Genomic DNA, 10214 nt, shown 5'->3' with positions numbered 1-10214 from the left:
GAGGATGTACAGGAGCATTATCAACATAAAGCGAAATGTTGAAAGGTATACTCCAAAAAGTACTCCATTTTTCTGGCTTAGCAATTCAGGAAGGCATCTTGGAAGAGGAGCTGGTCATCCATCTGTGACTTACTGTGCATATACTGCACTGTCAGTTTGTGCTTTATTTATATGCTTCAAGGCCTTGGGGTTCTCACTGTGCTAGATCAGTGTTTTAATTTGTAGCCTGCAACATTGTCCTCGAGTAAGACTGTTGTCCTTTATAAAGTGTTGGCCTTTTTATGTATCAAAGACCGTTCAGGGGGCGGAGGCGGCGGGTGGGCGGCAGGGGCTGGGGAGGCCGCCGCCTCCCTGGGCCTGCTGGGGCGGCCGCCTCCGCAATGCCGCTGCTGGTGGAGGGGCGGCAAGTGTGGCTGCCGCAGTCCGCCGGGGACCTGGTCCGAGCCCACCTGCTGCTGGAGGAAAGAGCCAGACTTCTCAGAGGTCAGTCTGTTCAACAAGTGGGACCCCAGGGCCTTCTCTATGTTCAGCAAAGAGAGCTTGCTGTGACCTCCCCAAAGGATGGCTCCATCTCCATTCTGGGTTCTGATGATGCTACCACTTGTCACATTGTGGTCCTGAGGCACACATGTAATGGGGCCACCTGCTTGACACACTGCGATGGATCCGACACCAAAACCGAGGTCCCCCTGATCATGAACTCCATAAAGTCCTTTTCTGACCACGCTCAGTGTGGAAGGCTGGAAGTGCACCTCATGGGAGGCTTCAGTGACGACATGAAGTTGTCACAAAAACTTACTCATCAGCTTCTTAATGAATTTGACAGACAAGAAGATGACATTCACCTAGTGACATTGTGTGTGACAGAATTAAATGACCGGAAAGAAAATGAAAACCATTTCCCCATCATTTATGACATTGCTGTCAACATTAGAACCACAGAGATTTCCAGAGCCTCTTTCCAAGACCGAGGCCCCGAAGAGGAGCTGCGGGCTGCACGCGCTCTCACAGGAGGACCCATGGTTAGCATTTACAATGCAAAGACTGAACAACTTTGCATAGGACCGTACTCCTGGATGCCATTTCCAGATCTGGATTTCTGGTTGCAGCAAGATGATAAGCAGATACTAGGGAACCTTTCTACTTCGCCTCTGGCTGAGCACCCCCACTTTGTTGAACATATTAGATCTACCTTGATGTTTTTTAAAAAAATACCCATCTCCAGCTAACACACTGTTTCCTGGAACTAAAGCTCTGCTCTACAAAAAAAATGAAGATGGCTTATGGGAAAAGATCTCCAGGAAGCTAAAACAGGATTTACCAAAGAAAGCGACTTTCTGGCACAAGACCACCGGGGTTGGGGGCGAGCGGGAAGCTGGAGAGAATCTGGAACCCACACCGCTGAGTCTTAGGTCTCCTCCCTCCTCAGTCTTTCAAATGATTTTCAAAATAAAATCTTATTTTGGCAAAAAAAACAAAAGACCTTTCAGACATGCACTCCAGAATAGGTAGTTTTCATCCACGTGGAAGATTTGCTCTGGCAAGTAATTTTCTTCCACAATCAGCTTAATTAGTGTTGCCAAATTTTTTTTAAAAGATTTTATTTATACGAGAACCGGGGTATAGGCCAGATGCATGGGAGGGTGAGAGGATTCACCAGAGACAGAGCGGGGAACAGAACAGGCAGACTGATGAAATATACTGCTGAGGGGAGCAGCAGGCGAGACAGGAGAGGTCTGCTTGCCATGTGGGTTGCTCCGAGGCCAGTGGGGATCGAACCGGCACTGCAGAGGCTGTGGACAGCTACTCGGCATGGCGCTCAACCGCCTGTGCCACCAGGAGGCCCTACAATTTTTTTAATCTGGCTTTTACATCAAAACTTGAAGACTTAGGGCCTCCCTGGTGGCGCAAAGGATTAAGTCTCAGCACTATGAGCTATCACCAGCCACTGCAGCATGAGTTTGATCACCCACCAGGGAGCTAACCCACATGGCACAGCAGACCTCCCCTGTCTCACCCACTGCTCCCCTCAGCAGTGTATTTCAGTTGATCCTCCTGTTCTGCTCCCCACTGTCTCTGGTGAATCCTCTCATACACACCCCACACCCCTGGCCTGTACCCCAGCTCTTGTATGCATAAATAAAATAAATCTTAAAAAAAACCTTGAAAACTCAGCACTCACTTTCTTGTGTGATGAATAACAATTCCTTTTTAATTACTATTTTTTAAATTTTATATATACTTTTGCATCATTTTTCATTTTTTGCACAATGTATGCATTTTCATCTTGGTTATAGTCCCCATAGAATTCCCCTCCCTTGATTTGATCCAACTCCCTTCCCCCACCCAGTGTGTCTCTGGTTTATAGTTGCTTGTTGATTTTGATTTTTACTTTATTATAATTAGCCTTTTTCCTGGTCCCTTATTTCAGTTTCCTAAATTCCTGCTATGAGTGAGACCTTGTGGTATTTTTCTTTTTATTTCTGGATTATTTCGCTGAGCATGATCCCTTCCAGTTCCATCCATGTTGCTGCAAATTGCATGAGTTTATCTTTTTTATTGCTGAGTAATATTCCATTGTGTATATGTACCACATCTTCTTTATCTAGTCATCTATTTTGGGGCATTTGGGTTGTTTCCATAGCTTAGTTATTGTAAACAGTGCTGCTATAAACATAGGGGTGCAGGTGCCCTTTGGAATTAATGTTTCTGTGTCCTTTGGGTAAATACCTAGGAGTGGAGTTGCTGGATCATATGGAAGCTCCATCTTTAGCAGATTGAGGAACCTCCACACAGCTGTCCATAATGGTTGGACCAGTTTGCACTCCCACCAGCAGTACATGAGAGTTCCTTTTTCTCCACATACTCGCCAACATTTGTTGTTGCTAGGTTTTTGTTTTTTTTTTAATATGTGCCATTCTCACTGGTGTAAGATGGTATCTCATTGTAGTTTTAATTTGCATTTCCCTGATTACAAGTGATGTTGAACAGTTTTTCATATGCCTGTTAGCCATTTGCATTTCCTCTTTGGAGAAGTTTCTTTTTAGCTCTTCTGCCCATTTTTTTGACTGGAGTGTTTACTTTGTTTTTGTTGAGTCTTATCAGCTCTTTATAGATTTTTGTGATCAGTCCTTTAACATTAGTGTTGTGTGCAAAATTTTCTCCCACTCGGTGCGGTGTCTCATTGTTTTGGCTACTATCTCTTGCTGTACAGAAGCTCTTTAATTTGATGTAGTCGCAACTGTTTATCTTTGCCTTCACTATCACTGCTTTGGGTGATATGTCTTTAAAGATGTTAGTGAGGTTTATGTCATGTAGTGTTTCACCTATATCTCATTCTATATATTTTATGGTTTCAGGTCTTATGTCTACTTCTTTTATCCATTTTGAGTTGGTTTTTGTGCATGGTGTGAAGTAGTAGTCAAGCTTCATTCTTTTGCATGTAGCAACCCAGTTTTTCCAGCACCATTTATTGAACACTTTCTTTACGCCATTGCATATTCTTTGCTCCTTTGTCAAAGATTAGTTGACCATAAATCTGTGGGTTTATTTTTGGATTTTTGTTCAGTTCCACTGGTCCCTGTGTCTGTTCTTCTTCCAATACCATGCAGTTTTGATTATTATGGCTTTGTAGTATAGTTGAAGGCTGGGAGTGAGATACCTCCATTCCCTTCTTTTTTTTTTTCAGGAGAGCTTTGGCTATTCAGGGTTTTTGGTGGCTCCATATGAATTTCATCAATATTTGTTCTAGTTCTTTGAATAATGTCATTGAAATTTTAATTGGAATAGCATTGAATCTGTATATTGCTTTTGGTAGGATGGCAATTTAATGTTAATTCTACCAACCCATGAGCAGGGGATGTCTTTCCATTTCTTAGTGTCTTCTTCTGTTTCTTTTAACGGTGTTTTAAAGTTTTCTTTGTATAGGTCCTTTCCCTCTTTTGTTAGGTTTATTCTCAAGTATTTTGATTTTTTTTTTGTTTCAATAATAAAAGGGATGGTTTTGTTGATTTCTTCTTCAGATTTATTGTTTGTGTATAGGAAGGCTACTGATTTTTGTGTGTTGATTTTTTATCCTACTACTTTACTAAACTGATTGATTAGTTTGGTTAGTTTTTCTGTGGAGTTTTTGGGGTTCTCTATGTATAGTATCATATCATCTGTGAATAGTGATAGTTTAACTTCTTCCTTCCCTATTTGGATTCCTTGTATGTCTTTCTCTTGTCTTATTGCTCTGGCTAGGACTTCCAGTATTATATTGAAAAGCAGTGGTGAGAGTGGACATCCTTGTCTTGTTCCAGATCTTCATGGGAATGCTTTTAACTTTTCACCATTGAGAATGATATTGTCTATGGGCTTGTCATAAATGGCCTTTATGATGTTGAGGTATGTTCCTTGTATCCCAAGAATTTGAAGGGCCTTTATCATAAATGGGTGTTGTACTTTGTCGAAATCTTTCTCAACATCTATTGATATTATCATATGGTTTTTGTATTTGTTTTTGTTGATGTATTGGATTACATTGATTGATTTTCAGATGTTGAACCATCCTTGTGTCCCTGGAATAAATCCTACTTGGTTGTGGTGAATTATCTTATGGATACATTGTTGGATTCTGTTAGCTAAAATTTTATTGAGGATTTTTGCATCAGTGTTCATTAGAGAGATTGGCCTGTAGTTTTCTATTTTTGTGTTGTCCTTGTTCGGTTTTGGTATTAATGTAATGTTGGTTTCATAGAACTTGTTTGGTATTATTCGTTCCTTCTTAATTTTTTGAAAGACTTTATGAAGAATGGGCACTAATTCGTTTCTGAATGTTTGATAGAAATCATTTGTGAAGCTCTCTGGTCCTGGGCTTTTGTTTTTGGGGAGGGTTTTGATTATCATTTCAATTTCACTGCTTGTAATTGGGCTGTTTAGGTCTTCTATTTCTTCTTCATCTAGATTTGGGTGTTTGGAAAGTTGTAGGGATTTGTCCATCTCGTGTAGATTGTTGAACTTGTTTGCTATCACTGTTCATATTAGTTACTGATTATTCTTTTGATTTCTGTTGTGTCTGTTGTGATTTCTTCTCTTTCGTTTGTGATCCTATTTATTTGTGCTTTCTCCTGTTTTTCCTTTGTGAGCCTGGCTAGGGGTTTGTCTATTTTATTTTTTTTTTTGAAGAACCAACTTTTGGTTTCATTGATCTTTTGGATTGTTCTTTTAGTTTCTATTTCATTTATTTGTGCTTTGATTTTTATTATTTCCTTTCTTCTACTGATTTTATTTTTTTTTCTTGTTCCTTTTCTAGTTGTTTGAGATGTGTGATTAGGTTGTTTCTTTGAGTTCCTTCTTGTTTGTTGATGTGAGCCTGGATTGCTATATATTTTCCTCTTATTACTGCTTTTGCTGCCTCCCATACATTTAGGAAATTGGTATCCTCCTTGGCATTCAACTCAAAGTATAATTTCTTCTTTGATTTCCTCATTAGTCCAGTGTTCTTCTGGTAGTGTGGATTTTAGTCTCCATGAAATAGGAGGGTTCCTTGCCTTCTTTTTATGGTTTATTTCTAGTTTGATGCCATCATGGTCAGAGAAGATGGTTGGTATGATTTCAGTCTTGGTGTATCTGTTGATGTTTGTCTTGTGTCCCAGTATGTGATCAATCCTGGAGAATAATCCATGTGCACTTGAGAAAAATGTGTGCTCAGATATTTTTGGGTTTAGTGTTCTATGATGTCCATTATGCCCATGAGCTCTAGATCCTTATTTAGAGCTTTGTGTCCTTACTCATTTTTTGTCTGTCCATTGTTGATAGTGGTGTGTTGAAGTCTCCTACTACATATGTATTTTCTCTGATGTCTGTTTTCAGAGATGATAATAGGTGTCTGATATATTTTGGTGCTTCTTCATTTGGTGAGTATATGTTAATGAGTGTTATTTCTTCTTGAAGCATTGTCCCCTTGATCATAATATAATGACCATCTGGGTCTTTTTTACCTTTTTGAGTTTGAAATCTGTTTTATCTGATACAAGTATAGCTGTTCCTGCCTTCTTTTTTGGTCCATTTGCTTATAGGATTGTTTTCCATCCTTTTACTTTCAGTCTGTTTTTATCTTTTATAGTTAAATATGTTTCCTGGAGACAGTGAAAGGTTGTGTTTTGTTTCTTAATCCAGCCTGCCACTCTGTGTCTTTTTATTGAAGAGTTTAGTCCATTGACATTCAGAGTTAATATTGATATGTAGTGTCTATATTTGCCATTTTTTTGTCTTTTCTCTGGTTTTATTTATTTTTCAATAATTCTTTTGGGGTCTTGTTTCATTCTTGTTCATCCCTCTGTTGGTTCTGGCTTTAGGACTCCTTGTAGTATTTTTTGGAATATGGGTTTAGTCGTAATGAAATTTCACAGTTTCTGTTTGTCTAGGAAGGTCCTTATTCTTTCTTCACAGAGGAAGGAAGGTTTTGTGGGATAGAGTATTCTTGGTTGACATTTGTTGTCTTGGAATCTGTTGACTATATCCCTCCACTCTCTCCTTGCCTGTAGTGTTTCTTTGGAGAAGTCTGATATCAGCCTCATTGGTTTTCCTTTGTATGTTGTCCATTTCTTCCCTCTTGTCAGCTTCATTAGTTTTTCCTTGTCTTGGATTCTTGGGACCTTTACTATTATATGTCTTGCTGTAATTTTCCTTTCATCATGGAAGTTTGGTGTTCTTCTTGCTTCTTTGTATGTCTATTTTCAGCTCCTTCATGTTTGGGAAGTTCTCTTCAATTATTTCCTTGTATATTTTCTCTGTTCCTTTGTCTCTCTCCTCTCCTTCTGGGATTCTTATAACTCTTATTTTCCTTTCCTCATGGAGTCAAATAGTTCCCAAAGTTTTTCTTCATTCTTTTTCCTTCGTACTTTTCTTTCCTTTTCTGTTGTGGTGTTTTCTATTTCTGTCTCTTCGAGAGTACTTATTCATTCTTCCATTTCAAATATTCTGCTTTCATTGCTTTTCCCAGAGTTCTTTAGCTCCTCCATTAATCCTTTGATCTCCTGCATTTCTTTCACTTCCCTCTTTAGGGAATCAATTTCATTCTTCTGGTCTTTTATTATTTTTCCCATATCATTGATAGTTTTTCCCATATCATTTTCGACTTCTTTCAGTTTTTTAATCATGGTGACTTTAAATTCTCTATTGGAAAGACTCATAAGTTCCTCTATGTCACTGTTGTTGCAGTCTGGTTTGATTGTCTTTTTTTGGTGTGTCTTTTCCCTGGGGACATGATTGATTGCTTGTAGTTTTTCTTCTCCCTGCTGCTTGTTTTCTAATTTGTCCTATGCATTGGGACACTGTGTCACTGGTACTGGCTGGCATCTCTTTGTTGTGCTCTTTCTGGGATGTCAGAAACTGGTGGTCCTATCGAGTCCAATGCTGTTATGCCAGGAGTCCAATAGGGCAGTGATACTATGAATATGTTAATGGTCGCAGTCCCAGAAAATTTCCTCCTTCTTTATTTGTTTAATTCCAGAGTTGGGTCTTGAGGTCCCACAGACTGCCCTGGCAGTATCTGGATTGCCTGCTGGGCTCTAAATCACTGGATCTCCCTCTGGGCTCTGACTAGTGGCCAGATAGGGCCTGGCTTGTGGGGGCTTTTCAGCTCACCTCCGGCTGTAGATACAGCCCTTTCCCAGTTTCACACAGTCTAGGTGGGATCCAGACACATAGATCCCTGTTCTAAAATGGCAAGTCAGGAGGGCACTTCCCTGCGCCATTGTCTGCCCCAGTGGTGGCTGGATCCCCTTCTTGTCTCCACTGTGGGTCAGATAGGGCCTGGCTTGCAGAGGGGCTTTTCAGCTCACCTCTGGCTGTGGGGACAGCCCTTTCCCAGTTCCACACAGTCTAGGTGGTATCCAGATGCAGAGATCCCTGTTCTAAAATGGCAAGTCAGGAGGGCACTTCCCTTGAAGAACAATTCTTGAGTCATTTCAACCAACCAGAATTAACAGTAAATTCAACATAGTAGTTTGGTCTGACCTTTTTTATCAACATTACAGACTTTGTTTTGGTCATGATCATCATGGTGCTGAAAGGAATAAATTCACTTCTGTTTCTGGTCTTCTATGCATAAGAAGTTTCTCCATATTCAATAGAGGCCTCAAATTTTTGTTAGTTTCATTGTTTTCAATGAAGCAGATCCTTGAACAACTTTTGAATCACTTTGTTCTTCAAAATCATTGGTGGAATGGGACATGCATGATGCAAACAATAGCCATCACTGATTTTTCACTTTTGTAGTTCTTAATCGTTTAACATAGCTTCCAGGTCAATCATTCAACTTGGCCTCTTACCAGCTATACCATCAGTGGATTTTGTACACTTTGGGGCCACGATGAATAAAATAATAAATTAAATCAGTCTCAAGGGGAAATGATGCTATCAAGAGACCTTGTAATCAAGATGTATGAGGATTCTGGTAGTGTAAAATGCTATATTATAATGGCTACATCACTAGGCAATTGGAATTTTGGGACCACTATCATATTCAGCTCATTGTTAATCAAAATGTTGGTATGTGGCACATGACTGTATAAGATGATTAATATAACTATGAATATATACCTAACCTCTCAACTGTTTGAAAAGATGTAAGATTCACATAAAGTCATAGTTATAACTATGTATTGAGCTTGTAACAGGTATATATGATCTGTTTAATAGTACAAAAATGTTGGATGGAAAGGCTCCATATAGAAGTAAAATTTCTGTATTACACTGGAAATAATCAGTGTAGATACAATGTAAATTCTGGAAGTTGGAATGTATAGTCAGTCCTAGAATAACCACTAAGGAAATAACTAAAAATATGCTTAAAACTTTGAAGGGATCAAAATATTGCACTGCCTCATGTTCACAATACAAAAGAAGGCAATGAAGATGTTGGGGGAAAGAGACATGATACATATTAAAAAAATCAAATATGGAAAATGTGTACCTCGCCATACCAACAATTACATTAAATATGAGTTAAATAAATAAAAGGCAGGGATTGTTATATTGCATTTTTTAAATCAAGATATAATTTGATTCAGTAGATATGCTCACTGTAGGAGAAACAGTTCTTATTCAAAGATATAAACAGACTAGGGCCTCCCTGGTGGCACAGGCAGTTGAGTGCCGCGCTGTGAGGCTGTCTGCAGCCTCTGCAGCACGGGTTCGATCCTGGCCAGCAGGCGAAAATCCCACATGGTGCAGCAGACCTCTCATGTCTCTCCCGCTGATCCCCTCAGCTGTGTGTTTTGTCAGTCTGCCTGTTCTGTTCCCCTCTCTGTCTCTGGTGAATCCTCTCACCCTCCCATGCCTCTGAACTGTAACCTGGTTCTTGTATAAATAAATAAATCTTTAAAAAAAAAGATATAAACAGATGAAAAGGATGGAAAAGACATATACCACACAACCACTAACCACAAAAGAATTGAAATGTCTATACAAATATCACAAAATAAACTTTATTACTAAAGATAAATAGGGACATTACCTAAGGATTGAAGATTCAACCCATCAGGAAGATATAACAATTTTATACATACATGCACATAAAAATATCAAAATAGCTGAAACAAAATTTGACATAAATGAAGGGTTAGACAATTCAATAATAATTGTGGGAGATTCCAAGTTTCCACTATCAGATGGTAGATGTAGCATACAAAAATTAATAAAAAATTTTTTAAAAGAACAAAATACAAATTCTGCAGTTGAGAAGTAAAGTAATTGAATGAATAAAACAATTCTGCAGAAAAACAACAGGAAATAAGACTTGAAGAGCAGAATACAACTTTTTCTCAAGTGCACATGGAATATTTTTCAGGATACACCATACACTAGAACATAAAAAACAAACCTCAATTTTTTTTGAGATTAAAAGCTTACAAATAATATTTTCTGTCCATAATAAGAATGATATTAGAAATTAACAAGAGTGAAAACAAAAATATGCAGTTAAAGCTGACGTTAGAGGAAATTTCATATCTATAAATGTCTTATTTGAAAATAACGAACATGTCAAATTAATAACCTAAACTTCTGCCTTAAGAAACCAGAAAAGAAGCAAACAACCCAAAGCAAATGGAAGGAAATAACAAAGATTACAGTACAAATTAACAAAATAGATAATAGAAAATAATTGGAACAAACTTAGAATACCGCAAGTTGATTCTTTGGAATGATCAACAAATTTACCAAATCAT

General features: G+C 38.6%; 1 protein-coding gene across 1 annotated transcript; it reads left to right on the top strand.

The window, feature by feature from the left end:
* Nucleotides 1-380: 380 nt before the first annotated feature.
* Nucleotides 381-1229, top strand: LOC311187861 (protein N-terminal asparagine amidohydrolase-like; the record flags this gene model as incomplete). The annotated part of the gene is made up of 1 exon (XM_084259244.1): nt 381-1229. The coding sequence occupies one exon, from the start codon at nt 381-383 to the stop codon at nt 1227-1229; it is 849 nt and encodes a 282-aa protein (XP_084115370.1).
* Between the last annotated feature and the right edge of the window lie 8985 nt (nt 1230-10214).

This window comes from Talpa europaea (assembly GCF_964194135.1).
Source record: "Talpa europaea genome assembly, chromosome: X".
In the NCBI taxonomy this organism is placed as follows: Eukaryota; Metazoa; Chordata; class Mammalia; order Eulipotyphla; family Talpidae; genus Talpa; species Talpa europaea.
This window is presented reverse-complemented; position numbering and strand designations above follow the sequence as displayed.